The 19735-nt window shown below is 42.4% G+C and overlaps 1 protein-coding gene across 2 annotated transcripts in view; it reads right to left on the reverse strand.

Annotated features, from left to right (window-relative positions):
• Positions 1-8728: 8728 nt before the first annotated feature.
• The window catches only part of PIGN (phosphatidylinositol glycan anchor biosynthesis class N), a 111414-nt gene continuing 100407 nt past the window's right edge, over positions 8729-19735 (reverse strand). For both annotated transcript variants that reach the window (XM_069808942.1, XM_069808943.1), the window contains exons 27-29: positions 18300-18342; positions 16512-16564; positions 8729-9131 (exon numbers count right to left, since the gene is read on the reverse strand). In XM_069808942.1, coding sequence (XP_069665043.1) covers positions 9008-9131; positions 16512-16564; positions 18300-18342 — 220 coding nt within the window. In that variant the 3' untranslated portion in view covers positions 8729-9007. The remainder of the gene's footprint in view (positions 9132-16511; positions 16565-18299; positions 18343-19735) is intronic.

Raw genomic sequence — 19735 nt, forward strand, 5'->3', positions numbered from 1 at the left:
TTGCATGCTTGACCGAATGCCTGATGAACGTAGGGTAGCCATTGCTTTCAGGTATCTGCTGGAGATGGAAGTGGTAACCCAAGGAGCATATGTTTCTGACAGTGATATAAGCCCAAATATTCTCCTTTAGAAGGGAAAAAAGGAGAAAGCGGTGGACTTCACTTGTAGTTCTAGTTTGCTAAATTTCACTCAGGCACATGAAAACATTCATGCATTGTTACGTGGAGTCCAAAACCAACTTCATCAGAATGACCCTGATTTGGACCTTCAACTTTTGCTTAACACTTGTGGTTCAGAGCAGGTTTTTCCACCTCCATCTTCAGGAACTTCCAAATATGCTGTAAGAAAGTGGCTTGTGATGAAGCAAAGTTCCTAACAGGACTCCCAGTGGGTAGCATGAGGCCAGTGCAAGACAAATGCTGGAGAAGAGTTTCAAGCTACTGGAAAAAAAAAGCACCATTGGGAGGTTGGGGGTTTGGGCTTTTTTTGGCCTAATTCCATTTCCAATTAAGCCATTTAGTGAAAGCAATATTTGGCCAAAGCAGAATGAGATTTTCACAGAACAGCAATAAAATATTTAGTATGTTTATGTTCCCCAAAATTAAAAACAAAACAAAATGGAACAAAATGCACAGAACAAAACATTGTTCTGAAATGGGCAGACTAGATTAGTCCTTTGCTGGAATACCTCTATTTTTGCCCTAAGTCTGTGAAATGCTAGGCAACTGCCAACTGCCACTTCATCGATAGGAGCTGGGGATGCTCCAATCCCTGACGAGCTCTGATCCGTTCACAGTTCTACTTACTGCTGCCATCCTCATTTAAGCATTATACGAGAAAGTTTTTCCCTTTTATAAGCTCTCTTAGCCAGACTCTGGTCCTCCAGGTCACTTATGCACATGTTTAACTGAAGTGCACGAGCACTTTCTTGAACTTAAGAGAGGACCCAACACCGCCCCACCGCAGTCAGCAGAGCCAGGTTGTCTGAAGTTAAGCACATGCTCAAGTGCTCTGCTGGATTTTTGGCCAAACTGTCAATCATTTATAGTTAATCATTTATCACCCTGCTTGCGAGCTGGCAGTCATGCTTCAGTGTGCAAATATGTAAATTGCTTTCATAAAGCTCCGCACACCAAGCACAAATAATGCTTTCTCAGCCCTTTACAGGAATTCTCCAGTCCTGTGACATCTCAGACAGATCTGCACTTAGAACTGGCAAGAAAGTTTTACTTCTCCGTTAATTAAACAGAATCATTACTGTGTTCCTCTTCTTAATAGTGAGGCGCATTCACAGACTTGCAAAATAAACAAATAAATAACACCATTTAGTCCTAACCTGACAAGTATCACGCATTTTGCCTTTAGGAGTGTGTACATGAATCCATCTTACACACACCACCACTCTGAGAGTGAGAGAGAGAGCAAGCTGTCAAATGCATGATAAGCATATTTGCATAACTGTGGCACAGATTAAGTTAAATAACTGCCTACAAGAGGGTATTTGCAATGTATCACAAGGTAATTCTTGCAAACACGAGTGACCATTTTAATCTTTCTTTCCCTCACTGAGGTTAATTGCTGTGAACTATGGGGGAATGTCACCTCCACTTACCTGCGCCCTGTTGCTTTGTATTCAGAAAGCTCACAGCTCCCGTGATTTTTCACAGAGAGTTGAAATTGCCACGAGGAGAGAAAATATAGTTACTGTGATTCAGTTCCAATAGATTGTATTGGAATGATAACCGGCAATGGTACCTCACTGAAATAGAGCCTTAAAATACAATTAATTGCAGTTCTGTAGATTGCAGAGCCAGTTATTCTGCGCTCCTGCCCATCAGGCTTTCCATGCATCCACTAATGAAAAGGCTGCTTTCCTTCAAATGTCAGGTACTTTTGCAAGAAATGAATACTGGGAAGGGAAAATGACAGAGTCTGGTCCCTTGCTCTGTAGAGCAATTTTTGTAAAAATTATTATCTGTCAAGCAAACTGCCTAGAAAAAAAAAAAATGCAGTCAGCCACTTTTTCTAAGAGGAAGCTTGAACACTTCTCAGATTGAGTCGTATTAAAATGAATTACTGCCGACAGCTGGTCTCTCAATCATTAATTACAAAAAAACCAAACCCAAGCTTTAAGTATCATAAAAAAAAATCCTAAACAAACAAACAAAAGCAACAAACCAAACAAACAGGCTCCCCCCAATGACAGACTGGCTGCCATCCTGACCTACCAAACAGGACAAAACTCTCCCCCGCACCGCCCTGGGCTCGGGTGCTGACTCTGCAAATGCTCCCAAGCTTCTGCCACAGAGCCAGGCTGGCAGGTCGGGTCCTGGGTCACCCAGGACACAGGCGGAGGAGCAAGGCTAGGAGGGACCCTCGACAGGAACCACCGAAAGCCACGCTCGGGGAAAAAATCTTAGGCAGGGTTTACTGCATGACTTCTTTGGGACTGGCAGGGAAATGAAGTCCCAGGAAACGGAGGAGTTTGGGACAACGATTCACAAGGCTTGTGTTCAGTTCAGGTCCCAGATGAAGATTTGGCTGTCATCCCAAATAGTAGGAGGTTTTCCTTCACTATGTAATTCTCTAAAAATGACATGCACGTTTCATTTCTACTTTTGGCCGTAAATACCAGTCAATTGCCAAACTACATTAAAGCAAGTAAGTTTGTAGCGTTTGAAAGGAAATATAATGTGTTAATGTAGGTTAGAAGAGATGTAGAAAGATAGCACTTGTATGAAAAAATGCACGGGGGTGAAATGGATGTTTTCCTTTCACAGTAGGTCAGATATAACAAGCTTCCTACTCAAAGCCCATGATGGAAAATATCCACTCATTTCTGGAGACCTAGTGAGATGGAGACACAAACATCCGAGCAGCTAAATATAGCTGTGGATAGCAGTGCTTTGTACAGTAAGTTCTAGGGTCTTTTAACTTAATATGGAAATTGACACTAAAATAACAGTATTTTCAGAGCCCATCTCTGCTTGTGTGCTCACCGGGACTCACACTGCCAAATTCCGGCCCCTGTTGAAACTACTTTGCAGTTTTTGTCTTGTGCTGTCTCACATGCCAAGAAGGCAAAACAATGATGTCCAGCACAAAAGGCCACGTCTATTGAGATATATAAAGGTTACTCCACAGAAAGTCAATATGAGAACTGTGCTCAGAATGCCTCGTCCTTTAGCACTTCTGCAAGAGTGATAAGCTAAGTTTAATTAGAGGAGTTTAGGTCTTGGTCAGAGATTTCCCCAACCCTAAATGCCAGCGGTTCAATTTTGCAGCGTTTGTTACTGGACACGTACCCTTTGGACCAGCTTGCAATTGCTGAAGCTTGGGGTTGGGCTTGGGCAGGTACTGCTGGAGCAATGCTGCAAACTCCCTGAGGAGGAAGAGGAGGCGACGAGAACAGCGAAGAGCCGTGCTAGTGACACATGGCTTTCTTGTATTTCTCCTCCCATCTTGCTGTGAGGCAAAAAATGTCGGACCCGGGTGTGATTGCACTTGCAGTGATTTAAATTTAAATTCCCCAGGCCTGACTCTGCACTATCCTGTCCCTTGCTCAGCCACTGGCCCAGGCACAGGGTGTGCAGCACTTGGCAGCCTGTACACTGGACCACACAATTCAGGTCAGGAAGGACCTCCCTGCAGTGGAGGTGACACGGCGAGAAGCCGGGCTGCAGGCGGCAAGAAATTCAGAGCAGAGGCGGGTCCATCACTGGTCATTTCCCATTGCAAGCACATTTGGCTGGGGATCTTGGTGCGGTGCTTTCTCCCTCCCTCTCTCAGAGAATGCCATGGATGATACCCAGCCATTAACACGTTTGTCAGTGGTACTGACCCGAGTGAAAGCTAAACCAGCTTCACCTTATGTAACATTAAAGGAAATAAAAAGAAGAAAAAAAAAAAGGCATGTGCTCTTACAACTCACATGGAAAATAAAATGCAAACAAAATAAGGTGTGTTTTCCTGTATTTCCACTCAATATTATTCACCTTCAAAGTTAGAAAGTTATGAAGCTTGCTGCCAAGCATAAGTCAATAAATAAACAAATAAAGAAAATATCAACAAGCTTGTTTTCAAAAGTCATGGGAAGGGGGCAAGTGCCATGCTTTCAGCCTTCTCCTTCCCCTTCCCCTTTTCAGTCCTCCTCAAATGCTAAAATGCCGCGCCCTGCCCCCGGGCAAGGAGGGAGCCCTTGCTGGAAGCAGCTGAATTCAGAGCCTCTTTAAGCCAATGAACTGGATTCAACCCTGCACGTCCTTATTAATGTAGCCAGTCCAGGAGAGACTAGTTGAGGACAGAGTTGCAAATAATTCGGTGACCACAGCCGCTGTGAGAGTCGGTTCCAGCTCACCAAAAGCCCTGTCTCACAAATGACCAGGGCTGATCCAGGGCTGCCTCACACATGTGGTAGCAGGGCAAGACAGGTTCCCAAACCTTCCCCAGCCTTGGCAGCTCACAAAGTGGCTGCCCAAAGACAACACACAGGAGAAGAAAGTCAGCTTCTTGCCTTCAGGCTAGATGAAGCTATGTGATGGCAGAGAAGGGGGGACCTGGAGCTGCCCCACTACTGTGACACAGAACACACCCCAGAGTGGGTGCAAGACAGAGACGTTCTCCCTTCCCCACCCCAACTGTAGCTCCCCAAAATACTCTCTCCGGCTGGCTCCTGCTCACAGCACTCCACATCTACCAGGATGCAGCAGCAAGCCTGGCACCCTCCATGCTCTCATCCTCTTTGCCGAACGCATCTGAGAGAAGGACCCTTACCACCCCAAAGACACAGGAAAAGGGACTGCAGGATTCACGCGGACAATTTTGAAAAGCGATGAGCTTTGCACCCTTACAGATCAACTGGGGTGGTAGGAGCTGAAATGATATTTGTATCGTGGCTTGGCCAAACCAGACACCGCAGTTCAAGAGAGCAAGGTTTGGGTAAGACCATGAACATTCATTCATATCTTTGACTCATTCAAGAATGTGAAGGCTGTAGCAGCCTTACAGCTAACAGCCACGGCATGCATTGAAATTGCCAAAGCTTCTAGAATCTGATTTACTCTGCGAGGGGGAAGGGGAATCATTTAGTGTGAGTCATAAGAGGTCTTGATACAATCTAAGCTTCATCATCTCTGAAGAAACAGCTCACTCCCTGGACGGATATCAAAAGGCTGCTGTGTACAGCCTTGATAACACAATAGCAGAGAACAATTCCTAGCACTGAAGATTACAAGATCTTTGTATCAGCTACTCTTCAGTGCAGTTCTCTCGCATTACACCACCTGATGGGCACTCCACATTTATGGTTAGCTCTTCAGGGGTCCACAGCTCTGAAACCAAGAAGATACAAGCTTTGCAAAGGTTTTTACACTATGAGTATAGTTTAAAAAAACTTGTGCAGTCCCAGGTATAAATAACAATGCCGATCTGCCTGCCTTTCCCTGCCTGAGGTTTTCGCTGTCTGGAGCCTCACCTGCTCTAGGAGTCAGAGAGTCTACAACTCTACTGCAAGTGAAAGAAGGCAGGCAGGAGGGCTCAAGGCAATTCTGCCTTCGTGGCCTTAGCAGAAAACACACAGGCTGGGTGATAGCTGCACTGGCCTGCAAGGCTCTGCTGGCTCAGAGGCCCCTTTCTGTGGCCCAAGTCCTGTCTGGGCCCCACGAAGAGGGATGATGCTCGAAGACCCACAAGTAGAGGAAAAGAAAGCTTAAACTCAGCCGAATACAAAATTTTATTCCCTACCTTAGCTCCTAAGGTTGGGGAGCACTTTTTATTGCTGATGACATTTGTTTCTGGAAAGGAGAGGAACACGCATCCATGGGAGGGAAGAGTCAACTTTGTTACACACACCATGGGGCTGTGTAAAGTAGCTGAGTGGGAGAATTTTTGACACCTCCCTGTGCTGGAGTAAACCCAAAAGCGTGGGCCAAGACTCCAGCAAGAGCCTCCCCTGGGGAGGCACGGGAATAGCACAGCCAATCCTGCCTCTCCACGAGAGCTGCTCTCCAGCACTCCTGCGGCCTCAGCTAGAAACTGAATTCACAAATGGCACAGAGATGCAAGGGACCAGCGGGGAAAAGGGAAAGGTGAGCTAAGGTTGCTACCACTATGGCCCAGCCAGAGCAAATGGCAAACAAGAACAGACCCCCGCAGAGCAGCACTGGTGAAAAAAACAATGCATGTGTTGCAAATGTTCTCCCGTGCTCATCATCCCCTTTCAGCTCTTACAAGAATGGATGTAAAAAACAAAACCTGCTTTGTGGAAAGAGGCACTATGGAAGCCATAAGCAGAAAGAGCAATTGATGCAGGTTATACTTTGGACAGCTATTTCCACTTCCCTGCATACCAGAGTATACGGATTACTCCTACTGCCATAGATGAGCAGTACCAGACACAGCGGGGTGACATGCTGTTTTATTACCAGCCCCCTGTGGTAAGAAAAGACATCAGGCTTGAGCTCCTGTGCGTTTTCCTGGGGAGCCTGCAGCACCAGACAGTAAGTACCCCTGGTGTTTTCACTTAGTAGGTAGGACATCCACTTGGCCTTGTCATAGATAACAAGCAGTTTTGAAATGCTTGCAGAAGATGTGCCTTCAGGGTAGCAGCCCGGTGGGTCCCACATTCCTACTTTTTCAGTCAGTTCCTTCAAATCACACCAATGCCAGCTGTTCAGCTGCTCCCATCAGTGAATTTGCTCTACAAACAGTAGTTTTGCAAAGAAATCACTCCAGCAATGGAGGCTGGGATGCTCAATAGTACAGCTGCCTATAGGTGTGTGTACTGAAATGGCAGCTCTGTAGACAGCAGTCTCAAGACATCAGTTAGGTCACACAAAGCTGCTGACACAGTACGCCACAATGATACAATACACTGCAGATACTTATAGATACGTGTAGACTGGGGCTGAGGTGGGGATAGCTCTCCAATGCAGAGACTCACTGGATCTAAGGAGAACAAGAGTGGCAGATTCCCATACCTGTGCAGAGTTTTTGCTATAGCGGCAACTTTCCCCCTGCTCACGGTCGCTCCTTGCCTTGGCTGTACGGTACAACTAGCAACAGTGGGCACATGCCCACCTTCCAGCATGCAAGTCTGCAGGTATATTCTGTAACAAATGTGAAATATCTCCTGTGACTGAGGCCAGCTGTGCTACCAACATGCCCAGTAAGACCACCAGACCACTACCTAGTGGAAAAATGACTCCCTCTCCAGTGCTCAGACACTCTCAAGAGGCACTCCGAAGCTGCACAGATGACTGCAGGACCACGATATGATATTTTTTTTAGCACTCAACAAGCAGATGGAGGTTTGTGACTGGTTTCTCCCAGCCAAACTTCCTGCAGAGGGATGACTAGTTTCCAGAGCGTTAAACAGACATGTGACCATGGCCAAATGCCAGATGGCTGAAAAAAGTGTTGGAGCAGCCCTCATGACGAATGTCTAGCCTTGGCTGCCAGCATCATGTACCATATGTGTCAGCTCCCAGATAGGAAGGTCTGGCTGCAAGTTGGGAGTGTGACACAGGGAAATTACATTGTACAATTTTTAGTGACGCCACCATACAATGGGGCAGAAAGAAAAAAGCTTTTTCTTTCACTCGCTTCCTTTACTGTGTAAAGGGATCTGCTTCAAAGGCCCTTTTATTGATGGTGTAGATGGAAAAAGCTGTTTCAAAGGCAGGACACCTGGCTCTGTGCAGGCCTCCTGATGAGCAGGAAATACAATTTTTGCTTCAGGAGATACAATTTTTGTGTAATTCTTGCAACAGATGACCTCAGGGAAAGATGAACCATTGAGGTGTATGTGGGTTCTGTAGTTTGTGCTACTTAACTGTGGGCTAGTGGTAGGGAAGCTGATGCTTGCTGTTGGAGGGCCACAAAGTTACAAGTCTATCTCAAAGCCTCACGCAATGGATTTACAGTTACTGGGTCCCCAGGAGCACCCACAACAGCAGAGCCTCTAAGCACCCTCATTCTTTGCTCTCACTTGTAATCAGCGTACAGCCAGGGGATTTGTGTCTGAGTTTGGTTCATGGCACACCCATTACCCAGGCTGGTGGTTGTGATCAGGAACAGAACACAAGTGGAAAGGAAAACAAGGAAACAAAGGAAAAAAGCCTCTGTGTGGCATTTCTCTATGCAAACCACCAACTCCACCTACAGTTTCATGACTTCTTTATGCTGATCTAACTCTGGGTTGCCACTGAAACAATCAGCCCTGACCTTCCTGCCCATCCCATCACAAGCTGGACCAGGGAACCTGTCTGAATGCTATTTGACAATTCTTTTATCAGGTTCCTTTTCACTTGGATCAATTACTTGAGCTGGCATACTGCACAGCCAACCCAAGCACAGGAGGTAGCAGGAGAGCACGGTCAGCGGCAGCAATTTGCACCGAGGTTAGCTAAAAGCTGTTGTCTTACAGCAACAGCCTCACAGCGTACCAGTCTTAACCTGCCTCAACATATTCTCACATGCACATTGACACAGCTTGCAGAAAGCACAGCCAGTTTCAGAGATATTCAAATGCATATGCCACATCGGCTACATACAAACCAGTGATCTGCCCAGACTGATTTCATTTATGCTTTAGTCTGCGAGATGCTTATGCGAGACATGAAATGAAGCAAGGACTTTGCAGGCTCCTCAAGAGAGTAAGCATGTGTGAGACAAACAGCTGGCAGACAAGTTATAACAATCAAAAAAAACCCTAAAAGATGGTTGCCTATTTCTTTTAAAAAGAATTGTGTTGCTGTTTTTATTTTCAGGAAATACATACACTTGGAGAATAAAGCTGAGGCTTTTTTAGCCCCACTGATGTCTAAATGGCAATCTCCAAATGCAAATTTTAATCATGGGACAGCATTTAATCTGTATCAGCAGAGCACTCTGATCCCTGGATGGGATTTTGGCACTCTAGTCCTTTAACATATTTACATTCCAGAGGTGGAGGTTGGTTCACAGGAAGCCTGAGGATGGGAACAAGGCAGACACATTTATCACTTTATCACGTGGAATGGTGCTTAGTCCTTCTGGGAAGTTCAAGTCTCTGTGTAGTTAGCAGCTGGGCCAGTCCATTCATCAGCATCATAAATATGGTCAACGACATCACCAGCACATAGTGGCTAATGCTGTAAGGAGGAGACAGATAAAAGAAGTGAGAGAAAAATACAAATTTGAAGAGTAAAAAAACCCCTGAAAAACAACCCTCTGGATATTTTTTTTCTTTTTAACTAGGCCTAATTATTGACCTAGTCTGTCATTTTATATATGCTGCTCCTAGAAGACAACTATTATAGCAGCACTATCATGTAAAAACCAAAGTCTGTGACAAAATAAAATGGTGGGAACACCAGAAAGCACAACTGAGGTACTGGGTGTATTTTTCATTCAAGTGGGTAATTCAGCATATGTGACTGAAACCATTTCAAAACTTCCATTTGCTGTGAACTGATAACGCAGAACCTAGGGAGAACTTGCCATCAGGTAGACATTCCTTGGTAGTAAGACAACTCAGATATTTACGTCAGCTGAAGTGCAATTTTCTAGAGAAAACACTATTCCAGTGATGAGTAGCTTTAAGAAAAAAAAGCCCACTGATTTTCCAAACAACATTTCTAAAAATTGTGGAATTCTCTGCTGTGGTAACACATGGTTTCAAAAAGATTAAACAAATGAGTTCAAGAGTGGCTAATAAACACAATATGAAGATGCAGCTTCTGGGTTAGGAAGTCCTTAAGTCACTAACAATTAAAAGGATAACAAGCAGAGAGCTTGTTCTCCACTTGCTCAAATTCTGGTACCTGATCTTCACTAGTGTTACAGATGGGCTATTTAGGGTCAGACTGAGATTTGACCTAGGATATTCAGCATCCTGTGTTCACTGTCTGAATCAAGCTTCTGTTAATGTAAACCACTAGCCATTAAGAAATTAGAATTTTTGCAAATCCAGTGACATTTGAGGCTAGAGTTGCAGATGAAGCACTGCTGCACCCATGTCCATCACGCATCCAGTGCAGCTGGTTTTTTTTCTGGGACTACTGAAGATCCTGGCATTCTGACATGAGAAGTATCCATACCTCCTGATGCACCCATACCCACTATTTCAAAGCAGATGGCTCTTTAGGAAGAGTAGGATAACTTCAGATTCAATGAAGTCTGAGTTTAGTCACGAAAAAGGATTGCAAGGAGCACTTGCCAGTTTAATGACCTGGAATTTCTGCCAGAGGACTCATTCAGTTTGAGAGTTTAGCCACGGAAGAGCAGTAAAGCTCATAATGCCAACGTTATCAATCCTCACGACCCTGAGACCAACAACCCTGGTGCTAGCCTAGTGCAATTTAGCTCTGTGAAGTGGAGAAGCACCAGCTCTAAACAAAGCTGGGCCACTAACCAGTGGGAGAGAATCAAAGCAATCCAGAAAGTTCACTAATGAGCGGGAGCTCTTCCACAGCCAGAATACCAGCAACCAAGATGGAGAACACTGAAAGGGACTTGATTCATGCTACAAGATTTTTTTTTTTCCAGCTAAGTCTGACTAAATCTTCTCACAAATACCTTGCTCAAAATACATAGTTTTAAGAAATCAATTACAAAAATCCACCAGCCTAAATGGGCCCAGACCTCAACAAGCATAATCCATGCCAACAGCCTGTGGCTTGCACCTGTGTAAACTCCCACCTGTCCGCAGCACGACTGAAAATATTCACTAATGTGAACAACTCAAAATTTAAAATATCAGACAGGAACCATCTTTCCTACCCGCCTTTCCTATAAGCATCTCTCCTCTCCAGCCTTAGCTAAGCAGAGCAGAACACCTATGAGAGCCATACTGCTGCCCTGTTTCTGTGGGAAAGGTGTAAGAAGACACAGGGAGAGCATGAAGTCAGGCACAGAGCCTGCTTTCACCTGGTCAGTGCGCTTCAGGCTTCGTAGTTGACAGCACATTTACAATAACAAAGATAACACAACTCCCTCAAGAACTGCCCTCAGAAGTCCACCTGGGTGCGTTAAAGGTTCAGTTTCAGTTCTCCATGGGAAAGGACATGGTGCCAACTGAAAGTCAAACTCTGCTTGCAGTTATCCTCATGGCGTAATGCGCCCTTGGGGACTGTACAAGCACCACAGGTACAGAAGTTTGCGTGGCTCTTAAGGGAACAGCCACTCTAGTAAATAGCTGGATGGCTTAACGTCTCATGCATTACTGGTAACACCTCAGCTTTCCTTCTCACCTGGCACCAGATCTGTAGTTTTTCATGTAAGTAGCAACACCACTTTCCTGCTAGCTTTCAAAGAAAACTTGAATGAGAAATCTGAAAATCAGAACCAAATGAAGACCCTGCCTTTATTCCTGCAGACACCCTGAGACAGTCACCAGAGGATCAGTGACTTGCTGCCATCAGCATGGTCCTTACACAGGCATCTGAGTTCCTGTCCACCCCAGATGGAGCTTTTCCAGATGTGGGTGCTAATCAGTGATTTTGGGGGGCATACAGAGGGGCTTTCTCAAAGGAAAAAAGTCTCCAAAAACTGCTTAGCTACCTGTCAGTTGAGGGACTGGGTCCTCTGTACTTTTATACAGAAAAGAGTGCTGCATACACTTCTCCCTTGCTATACTGCAAAAGGCTGAATAGTTATGCTCCTTTATTAAAATATCAGATGTTCAGAGTAAAGAAATGTATATAAATATTATGCCACAGAGCACAATTAAAAACAGTTTCAGTCTACTTGTCACATAATTACAAACAGCCAGCACCTCTAGGGCTATCAGCAACTGGTACTGCAGTGCCTGCAGGCAGCTCTGCTTGGTAAATTAGTTCTCAGGCTGGGGTAATGCTGTAATTAAACAAACAAAGCAAGACTCTTACAGGTATATGCCACAACAGCAGTGGCAAAATCTTGATCCCTATACAAACCAGGGGTGCACCCTTGACTGAATCGGTAGTTACAGTGAAGCAGGTAATTCTCAAAACAAGCTTCCTCCATCAGAAGTCAAACCTGAGCTAATAAGAAAAAGGAGTGAGATTCTAGGCTGCAGGCAAGTTAGATCCATGTGGGGAAGAAGAGACATTAAACAGGTACAGAGAATAGCATAGTGGGGCACAGTGGGGCAATGCTTATAAAGGATGAGATGGGCAGGGACAGGTAATGTTAGAGAAGAGGTAGCTGGTGTAGGGGATCACAGATGATCTAAGGTAAAGCAGCACTGTTTAATGGAAATGTGAGTGGCCTATGTATGGATCAAGGTCAACAGGCAAAGCTGGTGCTAGGAAAATTTTTTATCAGGGAGGAAGACACCTGTTTCGGTGGCAAGGAACCAAAAGGAGAACACATGAGGTACTACCATCTCCTGGCTTTGTTTGTGACAGTGTACATCAGTGAGAAGTACTAATTAAAGACAAAATGAATCAAAGATCAGTAAAAAATGAGGGAGAGCAGCAGCAGGAATCGATCATGCTCCAAAACATGGCTTTCTCCCAAGACAGGCTAATTCCTAAGATGGCTGGCCTGATTAGAAGCTGGGAAGACAGTAAGATAGAGTATGTTACCATAGCAATTAAAAAACTAGAAATAGAACAAGTGAAGAAAAAACAACTCATGCAAGGACTTCGAAGAGCACTCCCCAGAAGAGTTCAAGGACCTTATTTCTACACAACATGCTACTTCGAACTGTAGGATTGTTTCCAAGCACAGACTGAGACTCCAGATTTAGGTTATGAATTTTAAGTCTCCTGCATTTCCAGCCAGGATCCCATACCCTCTCTCCTCTGTTTCGCACAAAACAAATCACAAAGCACATCACTCCTAGCTCCTGTTTTAGAAATTGTTGGTAAATACTGTTTTCCTCCTAGTTATAAGACCTTTGTTTTTAATAGTCATACCTAGAAGCCCCAGCATCCCAAACCTGAAATCGATTCTGTTATCCTAAAACCTAAACCCCAATCTCTTGTGCTTTATCTATGTCCCCTGAACTTTGAAACTGCAGAACAGTTAAGATTGTATCTTTATCTTCCAGCAACTGTTATAAAAAGAGGGAGTAGTACAGTATGTGTCTGTATAAAACTATATAATACTGTCATACAAAGAAGCTTTAGGGTTTATCTTGACTATCTGAATATACAGCTATTTACAAATTGCATATACTGTACAGATATAGTAGGCTTTAAAGGTTATATCTTTCTATCTATAAAGATCTGTAGATAGAGATAGATAAACATTTTTTTAAGCCATAGAGATTATTTTAGTGACAAAGAAGCCGAAAAGCTAGCTATTCCATTTATCTGTTATTCAAAAATAAAAGAATCTGTCAGAACACACTTCTTACGATCACGTACTACACACTGATACATCAAAAATACTAGGAAAACGGCATTATTATTTTCATGAAATGTAATGGTGTGTTCTTCTAGGGCATATGATGCAATTTAGGGTGACCTCAAGATATATAGGTAGAGGATAAGGTTAGCAGACCTCAGAAGCTTGCATAAGCCACTGCTATGAGTTCTGCATTCACTGCAAGATTATTATCCCGTTGTTAAAACAACGAAAAGCACTCTCTGAAAAACAAGTTCACATTGATTTTGGCATGACCATTAAGCAAAAGGGCTTTAAAACTTTCTAAGAAGCCATAAATATTTATGGTAATTGATAATTTACTGAGAGGAGGGAATCAATGGTGCATTGATAATTTGCTGAATGTGGTAATACATGATGTATGTTGGATCTGTTGTTGCTCAGCATTTCATTAATGATGTGGAAGAGTGGGAAAAGTAGAAATCTCTTTACATTCAAAGACAATACTTAAGTGGCATGGTGAATTCAACCGGGAGAATAAAGACATCACATTGTTAAGGCAGGTATGAGGCACAGTAAAATGATGTGTAGTGTGGTTAAGGCATGGTAAAATGAGATGTAAAAGCCAGGAATTAGGGGTGAAATTAAAAAAAAGGAAATATGTTAGTTCGGTAAACAAACCCTACTTCCAAACAATGAGAGAGATCCAGTAGGACACAAAACATCATCATAAAAAAACAGTGAAGGTTGTCTTTTTATTTAAAAGCAGCTCTTACACCTGTAACTTCTGAGCACTGGTATTGGAAAACCCAAGTATTTCCTAATAAGAGTTTCCTACTGAACTTGCACGTCCCTAGTAAGAGAGAGAACATACAAAATTTTGAAGCGTGGCAATTAGAAAATCCATAGAAAGCTATCACCACAAAAAAGAATGAGTATGGAAATGTAAGTCAGAAGCTTTGCAAATGTGGCACATATACCACTGGACTCTGATAGACTTTAGAGGAATGAATCCTCACTGGGCAATTAAATTGCTGCTTTTCCACCTATGATTGCAATGATGTGGTAACGAGTAATATAAAACGAACCCTGATAATTGTGTATGTGCACACACACACACTTCCTATCTGTGCCACAAAAGAAAAAAGGAAAAAAAAAATTAAAAATGAGAGCAGCTGTCCCTAAGGGTGCTCCTATTCTTTGTTCCATGAAATCCTACACAGGTTTTGTTGAGGTACAAACAGGTAGGGGGGGGAAGGGGAAGAACCGTCATTTCCTTAACTGACTCAGCCTTCTTGGGAAAGATTTGGCAACACCTAAAATGTCAACTGAGATGGGATATTTTCAGACCTTGCTGTCAATGCAACAACAGACAACACTGCAATGGGAATGCCACAGAGCTGTCACTGCACTTGCAACAGGAGGACAGGAAAGAGTCATGTTAGTATCTCTCTCCCACTGGTTTTGGGAATTGCCCAAAACCCCATGAAGCTTATCTTCCCTTTCAGGAATAAACAACAACAACAAAAAAATCTGCTGTTGCCTGCTAATTTTGCCAAGCTTGAGGATCACATATTAGAAATCTGCTCAGAGGAAAAGGTTCAGGCGCCAAAATATTGCTCATGCTAGGTAAATGAAAGACCATTTCAGCTCTGGGCCTATGGCTTCACCTCTTTTCTTATGCAACCTAGTAACTTTTCTCTTATGTGCATATACACACATACATATAAAACATATAAAAAGACTACAATCAAATAACATAGGTGGCAAAGTGAAGCACTCAAAAGTGAAGTAATGACAAATTTAAGGCTGCCTGAGCATTATGCATTACCACATTAAAAATTAATCACAAATTTCTCTTTTGAAAGGACTTTTCAGTGCTTTCTTCAGTGCTCAAAACACACACATGGAGAGGCAGAATTATGGTAGTGCATAATGAGCTCCCCTAAACTCTTCAGGATAAGGCAAACTTCCAGCTGAAATGGATCCAACAATCCATCACCGTTGTAAATCTCTATGCTATGAAGACTGTATATCAGACAGGAAGTTTTTGGGTACTTGTAACAATTTATATTTTTGCTTACTAACTCCCAATTAGAAAGCTTCTTGCCCAGCAGAACAGAGCTTTTCTGAGGTCTTTAATATCCTTATTAATCTGCACAGGAATTCAAACCAAAGGATGAGGCCATCTGATTTACCATAAACTGACCACAGCAAGGAAGTGTGATGTTAAAGCATCGTTTCTTATTTGATCTAACTGTATCTCCTCCCATTAGGAACCTCCAAAAGGTAGCTACAAGCACGAATTTGAACCTCCAAAGGAAACAAGCAGAATACGTGTACGCACGTGTGTACCCGCATGCATGCGCTGGAGGGAAAGCTGGGGCTCAGCAAAGCACAGAGTAAATGTAGACTAAACAGAATGTTAACAATGGGTCACTATTCAACTTCTGTTTAAATAACAGTGTCAAGTGACCAGATTGGCTGGATTATTAACACCACATTCCCTACTAAGCTTATTACAGCGTATTATCTATTTCTAGAACTCAGGGAAGGTAAATCTGAAATGTGTATTCCTTGTATTTGTTATTTCTGGACTATTCACAAATAAGACTTCACAGTTGAAAATCTGTACCACGATGTATGCTGTGGAGGCCAGTACAACTTATGATGCAAAATAAATTCTCTCATTTTAGCTGCGATTTCTATGTTTAAATGCTACCCATTTACTCCTCCTGAGCTAGGGGGAGGATAAATGCATGGGTCTTGGTAGCCACCAACATATCTGCACAAGGTTCATTAAGTCACAGGGGATTGTATATGGAGGCTTAACTAGATTAAAGACAATTAATAATTTTGATAAATTTCTATTTTAACAGCAATCACGACTAATTAAAATGCAAAACAGTAACTAAATTTTTTTTGCGTAATTACTGTTCTTTAGAAATCAAAGAAATCCTACTAACTGTATTTCTTGCCATGCTAAATTCATTACTTCATGTTGCTCTGGCACAGATTTTAAGACACAAGCTTTACCTTGGGATATGTATACGTGTATGCACATATGTGTGCACATATGTTTTAAGTACAGGGAACATCACTGAAGCATCTGATTAAGGAGAGTAATTGGAAAAAATTACAAGAGTTCTGAGTAGATAAACAACAATATTAACCTATGAGCCTTTTAAAAATGCAATGGAGGCAAAAAAATACTGTACCTTGTTCCAATATCCAGCCAGCTTCCATAATCTTTAACCAAAAAGAAAAAATGCTAGGAAATAAAACAACTTTGATTAGTACATCAACATTGCACAATTTGAAACACAAAATTAGAAACCTTGTTTTCAGGCTGTTTGCTCCAAGTTTCTAATTCTTCAAGTAGAACAAGGGCAAGACCTTTCCAGGAATGCTCATTTGGGCCAATAGTCTAGGAGCCAGAAATAGATGTAGCATGGTATCAAACACAAATAGTTAAAGACGGACTAAGTTCTGTCAAGCTGGACTTGCAAGAAACAGAAGATTACTAGCAGAGAACTTTTTCAATAAGAAAAGCCAAGCCACCTTATTGTTTCAAATAATGGGATCCCAAATAACACCTAGTGCCAAAGAGAAGGCTGCATATTGTTTTCATGGAATTCCACCACAAACTTCTTTGGGCAACTCTGGCAGTTCCCCACCTGTAAAATGGGAATAATGTTGGGAGAAGACAGCACTTGTCTATTAGTGAATCCCCCAGATTCTATCTGGTGGCCACATTGATTCAAGACAAATCAGTTCTCTCTTTTTTTTTTTTTTTTTTCCTTCCCCCCCCAACTTTCTCATTTCTTGATATACACACAGCTCCTGCATATCAAACCTCTTTGGTAATATTTTGTTTTGTACACCAAGTACATGTTTGCTACTTGTTTTAAAATACTTAAACCAAATTAGGAGAGTATGTGAGATGTAAGACCTGGATACACTGGGGCTTGCTACACACCAGTACATGCCTGCACTCTTCTTTTGGTTTAGTTAGACTGATTTTATTAATGAAATGCTGTGACTGTGGGGTTTTTGGTATTTTAAACCTTTTCCTGTGGAAGTTATAAAAAAATCAGATTAGTCACACAGATTTATTTGAAACTACACAAAACTATACCTTTTCCATTTCTCATTCTACAGACAAATTAGTCATTATTTGGTTTTTTTACTCACTGTTTTTCCTATCAGGTGAGATCCACAGATCACACTGTACAAGGAAATCACATCAGGAATGCTTACTCCAAAGGGACGAAACTAAAACAGCATATATGAAGTGAGAACACCAGCTCTACCTGCTGCTTTGAAAAGGTTTCTGTTTACCTTGTGATACCAAGTGGCACTGCTTGCTGGGTTGATGACAGTTTGAGGGGGCAACAAAAATGTACTTTCAATCTGTAAAAATTATGTTGGGGTATTGTTCAGCTTTGGGTTGTTTTAGCTAGCTTGGTTTGTGGGCGCAAAGTTTCTGAAGATAGCATTTCCTAACAGCTTATTACAAAGGGCACAGAGTGTCTTTTTGGATGTTGCTGATGTCCTAGATTCTGACAACTCTAACAGAGCTGGTGGGTAATGCCCTTCTCCTTTTCCTCTCTTTTTCAAGGGAAGGTTGGGTGAGTAAAAGATTCAAAATTCCTGAAAAAATTAACTGAACTCTGCACACAGCTAAAACTGATATTCTTATTTAAATTCTTCCTAGGAATTTGATTGGAAAGCACATGAAAAACTCAGAATGATAACTTATTACTTCATTTTTGTCTCTTATTATTATGAGAATATTGCTTTTTCAGAAGCATTAATTACATGAAATTCAAAGAGCAGTGATTGGAGGAGTTTTATCTCTAAATTATGCTAGGATTTCAATCCAATTCACTGCCCTAGTTACAAAAACTTTGAAGTCTGAAAGAAATTCAGATTTCTCTAGATGGAATTAGGAGAACCCTCTGCTTCTTGATCTTATTTGAAGAGAATGTGCAACAACAACTTACCAAAGCCATAATGTCTGAAATCACGAGAACAATGAGGAAAAGGCTGCAAAGGAGAAAAAGAAAAATAAAAGAACCAGACCATCAACCTTTATTTGTGGCTACAGATATTACAAAGCTTATTAAAACCCCCATAAAGAAATTAAAATAAGATATGATTTCTTGCCTTTCAATCACTCAGATACATTTCAATGTATTAGAGAACAGTTAAAATACATGGCTAGGTCATCTGGCATTTGTAATCCCACCCTGCTTGAAGAAGACATTTCACATTAACAGAGTTTCAATTTTGCAACACAGAAACCTAACACGAGTCATTTTTTGGAGAACAAGAGCATCTTACAAACAGCACCTGCCCATTCGTGATGCAGGGAGCTCCTGTGCCAGTTAGGCCAAATAAAGATGATTTAGAAGCTTCAAGATGGGCTCAAGAGTGAGCAAAGCTGTTTGGCATAGGCAGACAGGTAGTGAGCTGGTGGGTCCTATCCTGACAACCACCCTGCTGGGTACAAAGCTGCTAAAGGAGGTGCTCGCCCCCCCTTCCAGATCTCTGGGTGCCCATAAGCTGCTCTGGGAACACCCAGCATTTTGGTGGCGTGCTCCCAACTCCATGGGCCTCTCTGTTAGGCAGCAGGTAACTTCTGGAAAGTAGGCTGCAGCCAGTAAAAGGAACCAGAAGGGCGCACGCAGAGCTATTTTTTCACCCATTAACCTAATCTTCTTTTCATTAAACTATGTAAATCCTAAATTACATGAAAGCAATTGCTATAACTGGTTAAAACTAGTTTCTAAGTTAATGACACTGAAGCAATGTTGCAAACAGCTGACCCATTAACGGAGAAGTCTTTAACTAGAATACAGTTAATTTATCAGTACTACCATCATAAATCCATGAAGCTTTTTTTTGGAAAACGTCCTGCTGCAGTGTTGCATGAGTATGTACTGGGGGGACACCCATACCAATGACTCCTGATGAGGAAGTTTCTGATGCTGTCTATGTCAGCTATGCTTCATTAGTAAATAAGGATGCAACAAACCAACTGTATCTGACGCACTGAAAGGCTTCTTTCCACTTAGCTATGGCTCAGATAGGATGTTGCAATCTTGTAGTGCCTAGGAGGCACTCAGCTAGAGGGCTGTTTTCACAGGCAAGCTCCAAGAACATATTCTGACAGAACATTCCCCACAAACAGAAAAAGAAAAAAATCTTTAATCTGTAAAAGGGGAGTTTAGGAACAATTTGTCCAAATCACAAAAATCTACTTTTTGCCCTTCTGAACTGCAGGAAGCCTTTCACAACAGAAGGATAATGCTAATTTTAGGGCGTGTTTATACACTACAAAGACAACATTGTCCCCTGTGATGGCTTAATTTATCTAGCAGGGGCAGCAAGAGCAATAAAGAGTGCAGCACAGTCTTCAGGACGCGCTGGCAATCAG

This window comes from Haliaeetus albicilla, chromosome 21, assembly GCF_947461875.1.
Source record: "Haliaeetus albicilla chromosome 21, bHalAlb1.1, whole genome shotgun sequence".
Taxonomy (NCBI): domain Eukaryota; kingdom Metazoa; phylum Chordata; class Aves; order Accipitriformes; family Accipitridae; genus Haliaeetus; species Haliaeetus albicilla.